The sequence below is a fragment of the Hyaena hyaena genome, unplaced genomic scaffold (assembly GCF_003009895.1).
Source record: "Hyaena hyaena isolate Hyena2069 unplaced genomic scaffold, ASM300989v1 scaffold_331, whole genome shotgun sequence".
In the NCBI taxonomy this organism is placed as follows: domain Eukaryota; kingdom Metazoa; phylum Chordata; class Mammalia; order Carnivora; family Hyaenidae; genus Hyaena; species Hyaena hyaena.
In genome coordinates this window covers 651097-670546 of record NW_024080965.1, presented here as the reverse complement: position 1 = coordinate 670546, position 19450 = coordinate 651097, and the positions used below count along the sequence as shown (strand labels likewise).

General features: G+C 56.5%; 1 protein-coding gene across 1 annotated transcript; it reads right to left on the bottom strand.

The window, feature by feature from the left end:
* Positions 1–58: 58 nt before the first annotated feature.
* On the bottom strand, positions 59–19057 carry PDZD7 (PDZ domain containing 7). Its single transcript, XM_039249299.1, is given in 18 exon segments — positions 59–656; positions 658–813; positions 815–991; positions 1403–1503; positions 1763–2368; positions 2866–2937; positions 3090–3181; positions 3295–3386; positions 6523–6698; positions 7274–7324; positions 9142–9339; positions 9867–10271; positions 10651–10711; positions 12174–12321; positions 12556–12732; positions 13313–13487; positions 13820–13960; positions 18747–19057. Coding segments are annotated over 18 exon segments (3102 nt in total). The 5' UTR covers positions 18970–19057; the 3' UTR covers positions 59–605.
* Positions 19058–19450: the final 393 nt, after the last annotated feature.

The window sequence follows — 19450 nt, the reverse complement described above, 5'->3', positions numbered from 1 at the left end:
TTTGACCCCGACCCCCTCCTCTCTCAATCTGACCCCTCATAGAGGTCTTGGGGGGAGAGAGGGGGGTGGGGGAACAGACAAATCCAGTAGAAAGTGTGAGGTCCTAGTGGACCACCGCATGAAATGGTCTCAGGATTTGAGAAACTAGAAAAGCTTTCCATCCTGTCCCTTGCACAGAACGCTGCATGGGGCTGGGGGATAGATGCAGCGACCCCTAGGGGCCCTGAGAGTCCATGTCCCTCAGTGCTTGGGGACATTAAAGGAGGCATCGTGAGAAAATGCCCACCAATCCCAAGCTCCAGACCTTGGCTTTCTCCCAACCACTCCCTGTTGTGGGAGGTTGGGGGCAGTGAGCGGGTGACACAGGCTACCCAGTAGCACCTTGTCCTTGACACCAAGTTTATCTGGAAAGGGCAGAGCCCAAGTGACAGCTGGGGAGGGAAGAAAGTGCGGAGGTCTGCGCCATTAGTATGGCTCTCTGGGAGGAGACAAGTCAAGGAGGAATGAGAGGTTGCTGAGCCCGAGGGGAGGGGGAGTCAGGGAGGTCTGGGAGATAGCAGGGGGGCCTGGGAGGCTGTGGGAGGATCTGAGGCCAGTGGGAAGAGTCACGGCATAGGTGGGGAGAGTCTGGGGTTAGTATCAGGAGTCTGGAGGGGGTGGAGAAGGGTCGGGGCTGGTGGTCTGCTGGAGGAGCCTGGCATCAGTGAGAGGGATCTGGGAATTGGTGGGAAGAGCACTAATGGGAGACAGTGGGAGGGAATGAGGACCAGCGTGTCAGCGGGCAGGGGAGTGGTCAGCAGGAAGGCACTGCTCCCGTGAGGGCTGATGAGTCGGGGGGTAAGGGTAGTGGGCTAGGCCCAGGAACCCTGACCACAAACTCCATGGGCTCCCGAGCCTTGTTTCGATATGCTCGGCGGATGGTGTCTACTGCTCGCTGGTGGGTCACCTGCTCCAGGCTCTCTCCATCCACTGCCACAAGCTCGAAGCCAGCCTGGGATGGGGGGGAGGGGTGGGAAAATCACAGCCCTCCCTTCTCAGGTCAGCCCAACACCCAACCTCTCACCTCCACCAGCTCGGACACTCCTCCCAAACTGGGTGGAGGGGATGGACAATGGGACTTTTGTGCCTGGAGCAGTCGGGGGCAGGGTGAGACACAGACAATGGCCCTTTGTCCCTTGGGGCTAGGGGTGGAACAGGATGGGCCACCCTCAGGCCCAGGCTGGCAGAGGGGACAGATGTTTCCCTAGGCTTGTTCATCTTGCAGTCCTGACCGCCCCCTGCACCCAAGCCTCCTCCCATGGCCTGGTCTAAACCTGTCCGGCTGGAAGATGAGCATGTTCTAGCCCCACTTCTGCCAGTCTGCTGTGGGCCTCAGAGGTGGGCCTGGGTGCTCTTCACCCACCTGCAGGGCCCCACTGATGAAGGCAGCCCCACCAGGGAAGATCTTTTCTATCTTCACCATGGGCTGCACCTTGGACTCAATGCCCCCAGAGATGCTGATGCCTAGTGAGAGAGAAGCACTGGATGAGCTTGCCACCTCACCCCTCAGCCCAAAAGAAACCCAGGACCCCGACAGCAGGTCCAGTCCGGACTTCTCCCTAATCCTCTACTCTCACCTCCGCAATCAAGACCTTCCCAAACATGCCCCCATCCCCACATCGTTTCTTAAGCCCAAGCCCCCCAGGTATACCCCAAAACCAACCCCACGGACCTCACCTACCCCAAGAGCCCCACCTGCCGGCCCTGTCCCACCTAGACTCACCCAAGGACGGCTTCATCTTGGACAACGTGACTGTCCTCAGCTCCCCATGAGGGGCCTTCACGGCTGCCTCCTTAGCTGTCCCACCAGCTTCATTCTCAGCGGGGCCCGGATGGTCTCCTGCCTTGGCTGCCTGCCCGTCCAGAGGTCGAGGCAGAGGTGGCCTGGCCTTCCGAGGCTTGTGGTAGCGCCCGTTGGCCACACTCTGGGTGGGGATAGGTGCAGGAGATGGGGAGCGCCTGCGCCCTGGGGACTTGCCCCGGCCCCGGCTGCGGCTGCGGCTACGGCTGCGGCTCTGCGCACGGCCATGGCTCTGGCTCTGGCTCTGCCGAGTGTCCTCCAGGGTCAGGGGCTCTGTCAGCAGCCAATTAGGCCTTGGGGGTCTGGGAGCCACAGGGGGTGGTTGTGGAGGGGGGGTGCAGGTGCTCTGGTGTGGGGCAAACGCATCCACCGGCACGTCTTGGAGAGGGAGGATCCCTTTATGAGGCTGACGGGGGGCAGAGGTGCCCAGGGAGAGCTGGAGGCCCCCCAGCCGCTCCCTCAGCCCCCCATCATCTTCTTCCTCCGAGAAGCCGTTCACAGGCAGCAGATAGAAGCCTCCACGGCTGTCTGGGGAAGAGGGCCAGGGTCAGGCGGGCTGCCCCTCCTCACCTTTGCTGGTGCCAGGCCCCAGCCCTTGCCCTTGTTGGTGCGCAGCCTGGGAGACACGGGCATGGGTTTGCCCGGGGCCCCGTGGCACCTTCCCACAATGAGAGACGCTGCCTGGGTTCTGCTGGGATAGTATGTTCGGACTTTCCATTGCAATATGCCTCTTAGGAAAAAATTTTACTCGCACGCCAAGCTGGTAATGTCTCAGAGATTATTGCTTAGAGTGAGACTAGCTTTAAAAAGTAAGTGGGTTTAAAACCAATTATTAAGGAAAGAATAGTATGGGTGGTGAGTGGCTAGGATAAAAATGGTTCCTGTGAACAAGGGATTTCATTCAGGGATCCAGACAAACTTTGGAAGCCTGGACGCCCTACTTGGGGGTGGGGACAGGAGGCCCATTTTCCCTCCCCAACACCCCAGTTGTGTGCCCCTCCCCAGGCTCTGGGACTCTGACTGACCAGGCACAGGTGTGATGAGGTGACGCTTGGGTGGTGTGTCTTGCTGGGCTGGTCGCAAGGCAGGAGGCCACACTGGGAGGGGAGATCCGGTCAGAGACAGGGAGCCCGGTGGGGGACACAGCTGATGGACACAGGTCATCTCTGCCCCCTCTCTACCGGGAAGCTCCGTTCCCATCTCCACCTGGGGCTCAGGGTCTCCAAGTCCTACCCCACCAGCCGCTGACCTGCCCGGCTCTTGAGGGCCTCAAAAGCCTCCAGCTCCACGGGCATCACCATGCTGTCAAAGCGGCCCAGGTCCGTGGGAGCCACCACACTCCTGGGGAGGGCAAGCGATAGGGGGTGGGCAGGGGCATAGTTCTGGAGGCAGAGGGAGTTATGAGAGGGCCCCTCTCTGCCCGCCCCCCTCCCTCCCCACAGCCTCCACCCCACCTGATGTCCCTCAGTAGCAGCAGCTTTGCGGGCCTGTCCAGAATGGCCAGCAGGGGCCTCACCAGGTCCTCCACACCGCCCTCGTGCACGTACTGCAGAGAGAGGCACCCGGGTCAGACAGCAGCGCAGACATCCAGAGCCGGGGGGGTTGGGGGTGCTGCTTGGGTATGTGGGCTTCCCCACATTTAGGAAGGCTTCTCCCCAACCCCAGGCTGTCCACAGGACAGTCTTATGTGGGTGACTAGGTAGAAGCCTGCAATAGTAACACACCTATAATAGCAGCAACGACAATGACAGCTTTGGAACAGGCACTTTTTTAAGCCTTTTACATATGGCCTCTCATTTAGCAACCCTGAGAGATGACATTAATTATTCTCATTTTACCGATGAGGAAAACTGAGGCTCAGAGAGATGGGCTTTGCCCATGGCCATGCAGGTAAGGAAGTGTGAAGAGGGACTAGAACCTGAGAAGTCAGGCTCTTGCCTGCTCTGGTGCCGGAAAAGGATGTTCAGGCAGCGAACTCTCTTCCCCGCCTCCACCTCCCAGGCAGAAGGAAGGAATTTGAGCCAAACGCCAGGCCTCGGGCCTGGGAGGCCCAGCATATGTCTGCACATAGACCTACCAATTAAGCTTTGTTCAGGGCTGGAATGGGGACCTTGGGGAAGGGGTGGCTCTACAGAAAGCCTATCCAGTCAGTACCCGGGGGGTGGGAGGGGGAGGCCCTTCTGCCTGGCACTGCCCGGATGCCACCAGCCACACCCCACTAACGCAGGCAAACTGGTAAACTGAACACTGGGAGCCACCCTACTTGGATTACTTGGATAGCACACCGCCCCCTGGTGGTGAAAGGGAGACAAGTACTGATTCAGGGAGACACACACAGGGCATCCTGGACTGGAATATACACAGAGACACAGCAAGCCCTGGTGGTCAGAGTGAGACATTCATAAATACCTGGAAATAAATTATAAACTATGGGGCCCTAAACCACACCCAAACGGACAGGGACTCACACATACACATATAAAAAATACAACCCCATATGTCTGGAGAGAGATACGTATAATTGCACAGAATCAGTCACATATATACACACTTCAGGCTCGCAAACCTGCATTCAGCACCTACTAAGTGCCTGGCCCTGTACTGGGCAGCGGGGGCACAATGAAGAAGACCCTCTTCCAGCTCCTTCAGAAGTCAGTCTGGTGGGACCAAGGGGCAGAATGAGCCCCGTGCCCCAATGAATTACAAACCCCTGGCAATGAGGCAGAGGGAGTCTCAGAGCAGGGTGGTAAGACGAGAGTTGGCTTCTTGGAGGAGGTGGCATTTATGCCACCCCCTTTTGGTTTCTTTCATTTACCCTTTCTCTGAAGGGTGAATGCAGGGAACGACATGCAACTTGGGAGGAAAGGGCTCCAAGGGTGACATGGCCTATTGGGTGGACAGAAGTTTAACTTAGTGTGGGGTGCGTGAAGGACCTCTGCATAGGCTGAGCTCGTGACTCCCAGAGTGGTGCTCTAGAGTTGTGCCGTTCGTCACCTGTACACACCTATGTAGCAATCAGCAGAGGATAATGACGTGGTAATGTGGTGTCCATGCGAAAGCTGAGGCTAGTGGCTGGGGAGTCAAATCAGGGAAGACTCTGTGCACATCAGGAACTTGTAGTCTATGCCGTCAAAGATAAGGGGTTGCAAAGGGGTTTAGGGGGTGTAAAGTGATCCAAGAGGTGACTTACAAAGCCTGGTCTGGTGGTTGTGGAGAGAGAGCTCAGAGGAGGAGAGAGAAGGGGGCGCCTGGTGATCTGAGTCACTACGGGAGATTTACTAATCATTCTGGCCAGAGCTCTGCCGCAGAGGGTCTGATATCTTGGTGTGGGTGTTGTGTGGGTCAAGTTTGGGTGGTGTGCAGGTGCTATGGGGGTGTAGTGAGAGGTGGTCCTGGTTTGGACAGGGGTGGGGAGAACAGAGGGATGGTGGAGAAGGACCTGACCAAAGAAACGGACACAGCACGCCACTGAATGGCCAGACCCCAGAGTTGCAAGCTCACGGTGGCAGGTGCACGCAACCCCACTTGGCACTCAGAGCATGATGACACTTACAGAGTTTAGCCCAAAGAACCTTAGCTCCCCTGTCCCAACATGCACCCCATCTGCAGCTCTGCTGTGAACCAGGCCTTGGTAAAGGGATGCATGAATTACTGTGCCTCAGTCTCCACGTGCCACACCCGTGCCTTAGCCAGACACAGGCACACTCACACACAGATCCATCGAACTGTTAGGGTGACACATACCTCATTGCCCCCACAGACACACAGATGTACACATCACAGTCAAGCAGCACAGCCCTACCCTGGCCAGAGTGAGAGAACAGTGGCGGGGCGGGGGGGTATAACAAACAACATCCTGGGGCCCCCCAGCTTGTCTTTGCACACAGGCTCACATGTACACGGATGCAGGCACATCACAGGGATCCCAGCACAGGAAACCTGGAGGGGGGGGGGTTGAGGCAGAGTGACAGGGGAGAAACTACCAATCACCCTTGAAGGGATGACCTGTGTCTCCCAGAGCCTCTCCGACATTCAGACCACAAGGACGACCTCACCGCTAACTTGCACCCCGCCCTGGAGCCCTACTTCTTGTCTGAAGTAGAAGGAAACAGAGGATAACAGAGTGGATGTTGGCGGAGGCTTGGGGTGTATGGGCGGGGACAAAGGCTCACTTACCAGGGTAACAGGGGAGGGTGCCTGGCATGCGGTTGGGCCTGTGGCCGACCCAGGGGCTGGTGTGGGGGAAGGCTAGGGTTTAGAGGAGAAGGAAGGCAGTGCCTGCAGAGATTATGTGCCCCCACTCATCGCCTGTTTGGCTCCTTCTCAGCTGAAATACCACCTCCTCAAGGAGGGCCCCCCAGACCTAATTTGTACCTCTTGGGTTATGTTCTCATGTTCTTTTCTTTCACAATATTTCACATAATTTGTCACTATGGGTGTTTAGGTTCTAGTCACTGTATCTCCCCTTACTGTCTGTAAGTTCAGTGTGTGTGTGTGTGTGTGTGTGTGTGTGTGAGAGAGAGAGAGAGAGAGAGAGAGACAGGAGGGACTTCTGCATTTTCTGACCACTGACCTCACAGCCTCGGACCCAGGTACTGGCCAGAGACAGTGGCCTGAAGGAATGTGGGGCTGGGTGACTGGGTGACCGTGTGCTGGAGCCGGGGGACAGGCTGGAGGCTCACCCGGGAGCAGTGGCGGGCGACAGCCAGCACCTCATCATCAGTCAGCAGTCGTCGGGCCAGGTCCTGAATAAGGGGTCGTCGGCTCTCCCAGGTTCGCACGCGCTCATTCACATTGGGCAGCTGGCTGGAGGGGCTTCCAGACCTGTCAGAGAGCAGGGCTCGGCCCCTCTCCCGCTCTGTGGGGCAAGGACAAAGGTGTAGGATGAAGGAGCCAGGGGACATCAGCGGAGGAGGCAGGGGCTTCTCTCAATTGGGTCAGACCCCAGAACAGTCCAGCCAAGAGGCCTAGGTGCCCCTGACAGTACTCCAGCCTAACCCAGGCTCTCCCCTCCATGGCCTCCCATAGTAATCTGCCCACCAATGGAGCACCGATCCAGACTCCCGGCCCCCAACACAGACCCCTCTACTGGTCTGTGCCTTAATGGTGTCCTAGCCCAGTGCCCTCTGGGCCCCCAAACATGCACTGTCATAGCACTCATTGGGGTTCTAGCACAGGCTCCCTCAGTGCCCCACCAATCTGTTTTGGGAGTCCAGACCAAGCTCCCCAGTCCTCAAAAACACACTCCAACGCCTGTCTGCAGCCCTGTCTTTCCTAGTAAGCTTAGTCCAGTTCTTTTCGCTGTCCCCAGTGTGCACCCAGTCCCCCATGCTTGACCCCAGCTGAGTCTAGCCCAAAGATCCTCAGCTGCCCCTCACAAGCACCCCATCTGCAGCTCTGCCGACCAGGCCTCGGTAAAGAGAGCTGAATTACCGCGTCTCAGCCTCCAGGTGACAAACTTCTGCACAGGCCCCACTGCCCCTGCTGTGAAGAAGAAAGGCTCATCTGCGGGCCCTCGCTCCCAGTCTGTGAACGGGCCTTGCGGGGGCTCGGGGATGGTGGACCACTGGCTGGGGTGAGGAGCTCAGGCTGGGAGGAGGTGGAATGGGGAGGCAAGAGGCCGGGCCATGAAGGTTTTGAGGGCCATGATCAAGTGGGGGCTTCATTTATAGGCAGTGGGGAGTCGGTGAAGTTTTTGGATCAAGAGAGGGTGCAGTTTGACCTTTGCTTGTGGAGGTTCGTTTAGAAGCAAATATATGGGACGAAGAACCCACAAGGGAAGGTAGGGGGAGCACCTACCTTCAAGGGACAGAGGGAAAAAAGAGGAGCCTTTGGAGGAGAGAGAGGAGGCGCCAGAGGGATGGGAAGAGAATCAGGAGAGAGCGGGGCCCTGGGGCTGCGGGAAAAGAGATGGGTTGAGGAGGTGGAGCTGGCCTGGCCTCATTTGAAGAGATTGTTTCTCCCGTGGGATTCTTGCTTTAGCCCCTCAGGAGGGGCAGGGCCAGCTCCTCATCGGCTGGTTGTTTTTGCCCACCCAACACCCTCTCTCCCCCTGGAAACAGCACTCCGATTACACCTGGGGACCCCCATTCTCAGTGCATGTACTCCAGAGTGGGCACAAGACGCAGGCTGGCCCATCAGAGCACCCCCCACCCCACCCCACAGCCATTTGTTGGGCATGTGGCCCCAGCTGGGCCAGTGAGAACCTAGGACTTCAGCCAGAACTATTTAAGAAGCTCTCTGGGGCGCCTGGGTGGCTTAGTCGGTTAAGAGTCCGACTCTCGCTTAGGTCATGATCTCGCGGTTCTTGGGTTCGAGCCCCGCGTCGGGCTCTGTGCTGACTGCCAGCTCAGAGCCTGGAGCCTGTTTCAGAGTCTGTGACTCCCTCTCTCTCTGACCCTCCCCTGCTCATGCTGTCTCTCTCTCTCTCTCTCTCTCCTAGAAATAAATAAAAACATTAAAAAAAAAATTTAAAAAAAACAAAAAAGAAGCTCTCTTGTCCCTGGGTTGCTAAGCGACAGCCGCCATCTTAACTCTGAGTGGGCAAAACCTGCATGATAACGAAGCCAACCCAGGGGAAAGTGGAAACAAAGGTGAAGGGGAGATGTGTGAGGAGACTGGTTAAACCTTTAGACCCACTTAGAGCAGGAGCTGAGCCAAGGAGTGTCTCTTAAACCTAATTTGAGTTGAGTTTCTGGCCCATGCAACCCCAAGAATCTCAACTCCTCCACTCTCGGTCCGGCCTCTGAACCTCACCTGAGAGACGAGAGGCCCTCTCTGAGGGTCCTTAGGAAGCCCCTGACGTAAGCGGAGGCTCCCGAGGCCCTTCTGCTTGGGCCCTGATCTAGAAATGGCCTTGCTCAAGGATCGTTCTAGAACTGGGTAGGGCCTGTGGAGCTCTGGCCAGGGGAGGTGAAGCCAAGTAATGGAGGAGAGGAGCCCCTACCCACCTCAGCACCAAGGGCACAGAGATGTGACCCAAGCCCTTCAGCTTCCTTGCTGTGTTGTGCCTCTATCAGATTTCCTTTCTGGAAAGTGGAGATGAGACAGTACAACAACGACCACTGCATTCTCTAATCACTTCTATATGCCAGACAATGCACTAAGTGATTTACATACATCCATTCACGTATTCCTCACTATTCCTCACGAAATAAGTATCATTAGTCTCACTTTACTCATGAGGAAATGGGCTTACAGGGGCCAGTGGTTACACCTAGCTAGTAATAAGCAGTGTGGGATTTAAGCCCTGAGCTGGATGCCAACGTGGGCCGCACTCATCCGACCGGCTCCGTGCTTACCTTTCTCCGGGTCTAGGCGAGGGCGGGGCTTGGCCGGGGTCCCTCTGTCCAGCGTCCAGGCCTCTCTGTGCCCGTCCCCTGCCAGCCGCCCCTGCCGCCCTCCCTTGAAGAAGAGGTTCATCAGAGTCTTGGAGCGCTGCAGGGCCCCCTTCTCCCCGGGAGACCCCAGCTTCTCCTTCTTCCGCTGCTTCTTCTCCTCTGCAGACATGAGGGAGCCCCCCGGGGGGCTGGAGTGGTGGGCAGAAGGGAAGGCCGAGGGGCAGGGGTATGAAGAGGGACAGAGAGGAGAGAGAGTAGGGGGCAGGCCGGACCCGCAGCTTTGTGGGCAGGTGGGGATGGAGATAGGGGTGGGTGTTCTCCTCCAACTTTCCACCCTCCCCCACCACACAGCTCCAGTTCTTCAAGGAGTCTCCAAGAGGGCTGGTGTGTGTGTGTGTGTGTGTGTGTGTGTGTGTGTGTGTGTGTGAATAGAGTGGAAGGGATGGGCTAGGACTGGCTTGGGACCCAGAACTGACAGGAGCTGAGACTGGATCTGAGAGTGGGTTTGAGGCCCAGGACCAGTTTAAAATGAGGCTCAGAGCAGCACCGCAGTGCATTCTGGGGCTGCAAGTGAGGCTGGGCCGAGGCCTGGAGCAAAGGGAGGTTTGGGGCCCAGGACAGGGTATGAGGCAGGTTTTGGACTGGGAGCTTCAGAGAGAACATCAGCCACCCATCCTCCTACATACCCCACAGGGTCAGGTGGCTCTGGGACCTCGTGATGGGGGGCCGAGGTCGGCTCAGGGCCAGCAACAGAGCGGTCTTAGGGGACTCTGAGAGCGCAGAATCGAGGCGGCGGGCATGCCGGGGTCCATCGGAGCGGATGGCTGTGTCCCTGAGGATGACTGTGGGCCTCACGCTGCACCAGGTCTCCACGCGGCCCCCCGGGTCAGGGTCCGTCTGCATGGCTGTGTCCGCCCGCCCCCAGCCTGGCCCTCGGCTGCCCGGCTCCTCTGGCCCCAGGCAGACATCCATCCGGTCAGAGGGCAGGGAGCAGCCCTCGGCCGAGCTGTAGGGAGCACTGGAGGCATAGGAGGAGACGCTGGAGCTGCTCTCGGAGGCTGGGGACAGCTGCTGCAGCACCCCGTTGCTCACTGCAGGCAGAGGGGCATCTCAGGAGGAGGCCGGGAGCTTCGGGGCCCTGCCAGCGCTGCAGACCACCCAGGGCTCGGGGGTGGGGCAGCCAAGGCTGGATGCACGGGCTCTGGCAGACGGCCACCCAGCAGTCCTGCCCCTGACTTGTTGAGGGACCTTAGGCAAATCACTTCTCCTCCATTCACTCCAGAACTCTAGAGCAAAGAGGAGCCTGGAACCGAACCTGCAAACTCCTCAGAAGAGAGCCCGCAAATGGCTCTGGGTGGTATGAAAGTCCCAAGGAGGTCTTGCTCCTCCAGCCCAATTATTCTTCAGACACTCTGACCCACCCTTGGGCCTCAGCCCTTTCCCTCCAACCCATGGACCTGAGCCACTTACATCGGTCCAGCCAACAGTACTCAGAAACCATCTCTTTGTAGGCAGGGTACCGGCCAGTCTCCTGGGAAGAGCATGGTGGGGATGGGAAGGCATGGGGTAGTGGGCAAGAAGGGGGTGGGTGAGAAGGGGAGATAAGAAGAGAGGCAGGTGAGTAGGGGGAATGAGAAGGGAGTGGGTGAGTAGGGGGGGATGAGAAGAGGGTGGGTGAAAGGGGAGGTGGATGAGGGAAGGTGAGAAGGTGGGTGGATGAGAAGGGGGATGAGAAGGGGGGTAAGTGAATAGGAGATGAGAAGGGACGGTGGGTGAAACGGGAGGTGGGTGAGGGAAGATGAGAAGGGGGTAGGTGAGAAGAGGGAGTGGGCAAGAAGGGGAGAGGTGAGAGGAGATGGGGGTGAAAAGGAGGAGTGATAGGACAGGAGTAAACTTTTCAACCCCATCTCTCTCCTCCAAGTTCACCATGCTCTAGACAAATGAGCTGCTTCATTTCTGAACATGCCAAATTCCTCTATACCTCAGGGCCTTGTACTTGCTGTTCCTTCTGCCTCAATTCTCTTCCTTCAATTCATCTGCTGGCCAGCTCCTCCCTCTTTGCCCAGAGAGACCTGCCCTGACTGCTCTGGCTAAAAGGGCCTTCCCAAACTCCTCCTCCCACCTCTCTGTTAATTACAGTATAGCATGTGTCATAGTTGGCATGCATCTAGTTTGCCCGTCTCCCCTGAGAAGCAGAGGCCTTGTCTGTCTTGTTCACTGTGGTAGCCCCAGTACCCGTCATAGTGGCCATCACGTAGTATGTATTTAAAAATGCTTGGTGGATGAATGAAGGGCAGAGCGGGAGAAAGGAGGAGTGTTTGGGGTCAATTGAGAGGAAGGAAAGGGAGACACGGGACGGGGGGGATCGTGGGACGGGAGATCAAGGTGGCAGAAGTGGAGGAATGGCGGAGGAGGCCCTCAGTGTGGGTGAAGGCTTGGGAGAGGGAGGAGAGCGGAGCAGGGGTTGGGACTGGGCACTAGTGTGGAGCGAGACATCACCTCCTCTGGAGCCAGAGTGAGAAAGAAAGACCTGATCCTCAGGCAAGTGTGAGACCCACATGAATAATGAATGCAGGTGCCTCCCCTGAAATCCAATCTCTGGCCCCAGCCCAGCCTCCTTGCCCTGTGCCCAGGTCCTGCCCAAAGCCACAGCTACCACCCCACCCTCCAGGTGGGACATTTTCTCCTTATGGTCCAGGTCCTCCACCACTCCCATGAAGGGGCAGTGCCCTGGGCATCTGGAGAGCAGGACTGGACCCAGGCCCTGCTACTGACCAGCTGAGTAATTGACTGTGGTTCCCGAGTTACTCTGCCTCTCTGAGCCTCAGTTTCTTCTTCTGCGAACTAGGGATGAGCACAATGCCTGCCCTCCCTCGCAAATGGCTACAGTAAAGTCATAGACAGTAGAGCGATGGGCATAGTGAAGCACTCGAGAGGTCAGGGAAGTCCTTCCCATAGTCTGGCCTCTCCCTGACACCCACAGCCCTGCCCACCTTGATGGTCAGCATGATGTGCGTTTGGCCCTTCAGCACCTCCACGGCCTGGCTGTGGCTGATGTCGTCAAACCTGACACCGTTGGCCGCCAAGACCTGGTCCCCCACCTTGATGCCGTTCTCCTCCGCTAGCCCGCCATGGTCCACTCTGGGGTCAGACAGGAGGCAGTCTGATCGGCTGCCTCGCCTGCCCTCTCTCACCCGAGTCCAGGCTCTCTTCACTTGGACACAGGGATGCCCCACCCAAACTCCTTGACTCTCTTGCCAGAGCCCCCACCCCTCTCCAGACCCCACCCCTGACCAAGGCCCTCTTTTGGACAGGTAGCTGGCCAGGCCTCACTTGCCGATCCGCCCCCACTGCATGCCCCGCCCCGGCCCTCACTTGGACACATAGATGCCCAGGCCAAACTCCTTGCCCCCGCGGATGTTGAAGCCCAGACAGAAGTCATCTGACGTGGTGTACAGGTGGACGATGCGCCGCACGCCGTCCTCTGAGCTGCTTTCGGATGGGGTTGAGCTGCACTTCTCCACTACCAGCCGCCGATTCACCACATCCACCCTGGACAGCAGCAAGGGGCCCTCAGCCTGGGCCCCCCCCCCACCCTCCACCCACCCCCCCACGCCCTCTCCTCCCAGCATCCTTGACAACTGCACAGGAAAGCAGAGGTTGTCTTGGGGGACTCCGCAGCCCAGACACCTTCAGTGGGACGTAGATTTCATCACATTTGGGAAACCACCCCAGTCTCCTCTTTTTATGCAGCAGCTCCACTGGGCCAGGGCCCATTTCCGAATCCCCAGAAGAACCCTGAGGGAAAGGCCCCGTTACTATCCCCGGGCTCCTGGCAGCGGCAAGGCAGCGCTGGGGGCAGGGCCTCTGGCGTCTGGGGTAGCAGGGCTGGGGGAGAGATGCGTGGCCTTGTCTTATTTCAAGGTCAGGCCTTGGGATCCCTGTGTTTCCAGTGCCAAGGGTGGCAGGGAGAGCAGAAGCCATACTAGCCAAGTTCTACACAGAGCCCTGTGACCTGAGCCTCTCCTGGCCTGGCTGGATGCGGGGGGGGGGGGGGGGGGGGGGGGGGGGGGGGGGGGGGGGGGGGGGAGTGGAGGGGAGGAAGGCCCGGGCTGGGGCCAGGCGTGCTCACCATGTGGTCTTCTCTTTGGAGAATTTGATGCCGGGCACTCGGCCCATGCGCCTCACCATCATGTGCAGGCGGCTGCTGCCGGTCAGCACCTTCACAGCGCTGCCCATGGTGGTACTCTCCAGGCTCAGCCCATTCACCTCCGTGATCTTGTCGCCCACACACAGGCCAGCCCGCTCTGCACAGGGGAAGGTGTGTGGCTGGCACGGGCCACTTGGGAGAAGTCCCCCAGGGTGAAGCTAAGCCTCTCCCACCACACGAGACTCCCTGGGGTAAAACTTCTTCCATGAAACTGGGGAGCCCCAGGTGAGGTCTGAGTATTCCTTATTAGTCTAGGGACCTGCCCATTAGCCCACTCCACCCTGGGAAGGGGGGCCCATTTCCCCATTGGATCAGATCCCCCAAAACTGAGGACCCTTTCCTCTCATCCCTAATAATAGCACTCCTGAACCTCACCAAAATGGGGCTCACATCCCAAGCCAGAACCTCACTCCCGGGTGCCCTGCTCACCTGCACTGCTCCCCTCTTCCACCTTGCTGACGAAGATTCCCAGCCCATGCTCCGAGCCGCCCCGCACACTGAAGCCCAGTCTCCCCGCTGGACTCTTCTCCACCCGGACTGCATGGATGATGTCGCTCTCATCGCTGTTGGCTGTGTGGTGGCGGTGGTAGGGAGGGACATAGGCATGACTCCCATGTCCTTTCTGGGCACAGAAGGCCCCTGCGTTTCCCAGTTTGGGGCCTGCAAAGGCTGGGTTTCTAGGCAAAGATCCCTAAGGCCCTAAGGCCTAAGGGCAGCCAATTTCTGAGTTCCGTGTTGGTGGTTTTGAGGCTATGGGCCAAGGAGAGTGTGGGAATAGGCAGGACAGGACTCCATAGTAGAAGACACTGTACTCCTTCCTTTATATAGGTATGTGTGTGTGTGCACGCGCACATATGTGTGTGTGTGCAGGTGTGTGTTTCTAACGCTTACTCAGAATCTCATGCCCACAGGCCTGAGATAGGACAAATTCCTAAAAATCCTGTCATTCTGAGGATCAGATGAATAGAAAAGAGGTTCAAGATTCCATTCTATAGGGCAGAGTTGAGCAAATTTGGGCTCTTCAGCTTGAGCAGAAATGAGTATGCTAGCTCTATCTTCAAATAGGTGAAGGGCTAGTCTGTGAAAAACTTTAGGTGTTTCTGTTTGTGTAACCCAGAGGGCAGAGCCAAGCCCGAGATAGAGGCTAATTTAGAAAGGAGAAACTTCCTAAAACCTTCAGCTGTCAGACAATGGAATGAGTTTTCCAGAATAGATAGTGAATTCCCCATCTTTGGAGGCATACAAGCTGACACCTGATAAATCCCTATCTGGGATATTGTGAACAGATCCCTGAGACTCCTTCTCTGTCTTCAACTCTGTGATTCTGGAGGTAAGGGCTCTCAGAGCTACTTAACTATATGAGGAGAGAAACCCAAAACACCACTATGCCACAGAATATGCCCAGAGCCCAGAGATCCTCTCGGTCAGTGCTGGGGAAGTCAGAGGAGCAGAGTCCTTAGGGGCTGGAGCTGTCAGTGAAAGTGTTTTGGAAGTCTCAGATGAGTGGGATTTGGATGGCGGTAGGTAGAAAGGGAAGACACTAATGAGGAAGGGGAATGAGTGAGTAAAGGCACTGAGGCGGGTCCTTGAGAAGGCCTTCGGTTAGAGAAGAGTAAGAAGACTGCAGAGGGAAGGTAGCTCCCAGCTGAGAAGGTGAGATTTCTTCTTGAATAAGTCTTACTCTAGAGGTGTTTTGGGGAACAAATCTCTCTCTCTCTCTCTCTCTCTCTCTCTCTCTCTCTTTCTCACACACACACACACACACACACACACACACAAACACACACACACACACAATTTGATCTAAGAGAAATCAGGTTATGGCACATGAGCAGAGCCGCTCAGGAAGAAGTCTCCGAGGGCAGTCTGTGAGCACGGATGGTGCAGGACAGAGGTGAGATATGCTGACGCTTCCTGGCTGATTCTGACTGCACAGGTCTCAACCCAGCCAAGGAGTCTATTGCTTTCCTGCCCCCCCGCCCTGCCCACCAACCCTCTTTCTTCTAAGGCCCTCCCTGGGGACTTCCTCGTGCCCTGGGCCAGGGGATGCCACGCTGGGGTTTTGGGCATAGGAGCTTGGGGCCTCTGAGGATGGAAACTTCTCTACCTCCACTACCCCAACCTAGGCCACCGCCCTCTCCCTCTAGGGACTCACAGCCTCCTCAGTGTCTCCCCACCTCTATTCTTGCCTCATTTAGACCATTCTCTACAGTGGCCAGAGTCAGCTTTTACAGTAGACCATGCCTGCTTATTGAAAACTTCAATGCCTGCTCTAGCTTCTAGAAGGAACTCCACAGCCCCCCCTGTCCAGTAAGGCCCTCCATGGGCTATCCTCTGCCCACCTCTCTGCCCTCACCTCTGGCCACCATCCCTAGCCTCACTGAGCATTGGCCACACTGGCCTCCTTCCTGTCCCTCTCATGGGCCAATCATTCCAGTATTTCCTCAATCCTTGATACTCTTGTCCAGACCTTTATAAAGCCAGCTCCCATTCTGCAGCCCCCTCCTGGCTCAGACACCACTTTCTCGGAGAAGCCTTCCTGGACTACCCTACCTGCAGAAGTCCCTTCCCCTCCTCCCAGATGGTCCCTATTAGAGTGGTTCTCAAAGCATGCTCCTCAGACCAGCAGCAGCAGCGGCGCCCAGGAGCTTATTTAAAAAATAAGTATACTTGGGGCACCTGGCTAGCTCTGTTGGTAGAATATGCAACTCTTGGGGCACCTGGGTGGCGTAGTCGGTTAAGCGTCCAACTTTCGCTTAGGTCATGATCTCGCGGTTCGTGGGTTTGAGCCCCACGTCGGGCTCTGTGCTGACTGCCAGCTCAGAGCCTGGAGCCTATTTCAGAATCTGTGTCTCCCTCTCTCTCTGGCCCTCCCCTGCTCACGTTGTCTCTCTCTCTCCTAGAAATAAATAAAAATATTAAAAAAAAAAAAAAAGAACATGAAACTCTTGGTCTTGGGGTTATGAGTTCGAGCCCCAGGTTGGGTACAGAGATTATTTCAAAATAAAATCTTAAAAAGTTATATAGCAACAATGTTTATTCTTGGGCTTCGCTACAGACCCAATGGATCAGAAACTCTGGGTCTAGACCCATCAAGTTATCTCTTAACAAGCCCCCCAGGCAATGCTGATATATTCCAAAGTTTGAGAACCATGACTCTGTCATACCATCCAAATTAGTACCTCCAAGATTCTTACCATCCTTTCTCATTATTTGCTTATTCATATACATTTATGTATTGTCTGTCTCCTTCCACTAGATTGTAAGCTCAATCATGGTAGGGACTTGGTAATTCTTTTCTGCCAATGTATCGCCAGTGTATCTCCAATGTGTTGCACAGCACTGGATATCTGCTAAGTCTTTTTTGAGTAAGTAAAAGAATAAATGGATAAAGGAGTGAATAGACAAATGAACAAGGAGAGTGAGGAGAAAGGGCTGGTGTGGATTAGAGAATGCATTTCCTTTGGGGCCAGTTGAGTTTGAGGAGCTGGTGGGAATTCATGGGGGTGTTGTGGGTAGCAGTATCTCCCTTCTCATGGTCTCTCCCCTATCAGTTATTCTAGGCCTCTGGAATGGTCTAAATAGTAACAAGGGGAAGAGGCTCTGGGCTGCGGTGAATCGGGAGATATTTGTGCTTGGGCAGAGGGGAAGTTTCTGGGCTCAGAGGTTCCCAGCCCAGACAAGGGTAGGGGCCAGCGGGTCCAAGCCATGCCCCAGTCCTCCCGTTGCTGGGAGGTCCTGCTCCCCTGGCTGCTCCGGGGCTCTAGGGTGAGGCAGAAGGAGAGCGCAATCCTGGAACTTCTGCAAGAGGATCTTTCACGGGACACTGTACAGAGCTGTCACATCATAGCTGGGCATGGTGTGCGTGGTTGAGAAGCGGAGGTGTAACGTAATTCTTGTAATGCAATGGGATTTACAAGGGTCATGCCCCAGTGCCTTCCCTGTCCCCTACCATGTCTCCTAACTCCTCTGAGGACCTCCGCTCCATGACTCCAATGACAGTGGTGACCCTCACCAGGGCCCTGCAGCTCATCTAGGGGTGAGACCCAGTGTGGTGGACGATGGGGGTGGGCATGCTGGGCCACTGGTGCAGGCAAGCCTGCTGCCTGGGCAACACTGCCACCCCTGCCCCAGTGGCCTAGGTAGGAGAACAGAGATGCCTAGCTGGGTCAGAGGGGAGGCACAGCATCTGAAAAGCCCACTCTGTGATCCAGCCAGGGGAGTTCTGATCGCTGAGAGACAGAAGGGGAGCTGGAGATATCTATGCCATCTGGCCCACAGAAAGCCCAGCCCCAGGGGGTCCCCATTCCCCATGGGCATTCAAGGTCCTGCCTTGCTCACTGGCTCTTTGTCCCTCACATCTGTCACTGTAGGCCGGCTGTCTCCTAATTGCACTCCTCCCCCCACCACTTTGTGCTCTTATTTTCCACTTCCAGCCTTGTCTGGGATACCTCCACCCCGGCAGCAGCTGTTCTCATTGCTCTGTCTCTAAGCTCTGCTACGCTGGAAATTTCTGGAAGGTCAAGATTGGCCTTTGTTTTTCTCTACATCCCTTGCAGGACCTAGGCAGGGCTTGTATAGAACAGGTGTGCAATGAAACAGCACTAAGCAACTATGCAAGATTAGGCATCCCCCAATTAGGTATCAGGGCCCAGTCCTGGGTTTCCTTTCCTGACCCTTAACCCTCCTCTTCTCCCCACTTTTTGGAACACTTGCTGCTCTACCTCTATTTCTTTTCTTCTGCATCTGAAACCTTTCTTCTTTTTTAAATTATTTACTCATTTTAAGAAATCTCTACACAAATCTCTACTCAAGCAATATGGGGCTTGAACTCATGACCTGAGATCGAGTCGCATGCTCTTCTGAATGAGCAAGTCAGGTGTCTCTGCACCTGAAATCTTTAATTCTGTCTGCCCAGCTGGGCACTGACTCCTCACAGCCCTGCACTGAGCTGGTCACAGTAGGCTGGTTGATGGAGATATCCTGCCCCCCTTCAAAGGGATACACAAAGGGAACGGAGAAAGGCAGAGTCCATAGGATGGAGGGGCCAATTCAATGCCCTACTTTGCTCACTTGGGGGCTAGCATACCACACACACTTTTCCCTGCCGCCATGCTCCTGTCTCCCACCTCTGACCTCTCTACAGTCCTGCAACACTAAAAGGTTGGCCTGAACATAAGGAAAGATCTGATGAGGTAGAGCGTAAGGGTAAACAGAGACCCTCCACCTTCCACATCCTTAAAGACCCTCATCTCTTGGGTTCCTCCACCCATATTGGCTCTGCTTCCTCCCACCTTGTGCCGCTGTCCCTTATCCCCACCCTTCCCTCCGGTCCCAAGCTGGGCCCCGCCCCCACCTTCGATGGGAGAGTTGATGAGGATGACACGGCCCATGGGCGATGAGGCTCGGATTCCGCGGGGGGGCCCATTCAACAGCCGCTGCTGCTTCCTCAGCAGGTATCGCGTTGCGGAGCCCGAGTCGCTGCCCAGGTGGCCTCGGGAGGAGAGGGAGCTCAGAGAGCCCGAGCTTAGGTCTCCAAGGCCCAGTGGGTCGAAGCCCACTGCAAAGCTGTGCGCCATCGTGGCTAGACTGGGGCGGCGCTCTAAAGGTCCAGAAGGAACCTGCTAGCCCTCGAGGAAAGGGCCCCGTGTGCCCCGCGCTCCATGAGCCTTCTGTGCGGGACTGGGGTCTCAGTGACTGGGAGTCTCCCACCTCCGTTGCCTCTCAGGAGTGTGCGCTCCAGGCCTGCGGAGGAAGAGCAGGGATTGGGACAAGGATGTGAATATCACCCTTGTGACCACCCAGAATTTCCACCCCTCGCCCTGATTTGAGCATCCTGCCCTCCCATGCCTTAGGCCCCTCACCTCTCCCACCCCTGGCGCAGTCCAGGCACCATTGTGGATTGTCGGAGCCATTTACACAACGCCAGTGGGAACCTCTCATTCACCCCTCATTCCTGCTCTCAGCTGAGTCATCCACCCCAGTGCCCAGTTCTCGGTAGAGGTTGAGCGAGTGGAGATGGATTCTTGCGGGCCCTAGGGTTTCAAGCGGTGGGAGAGA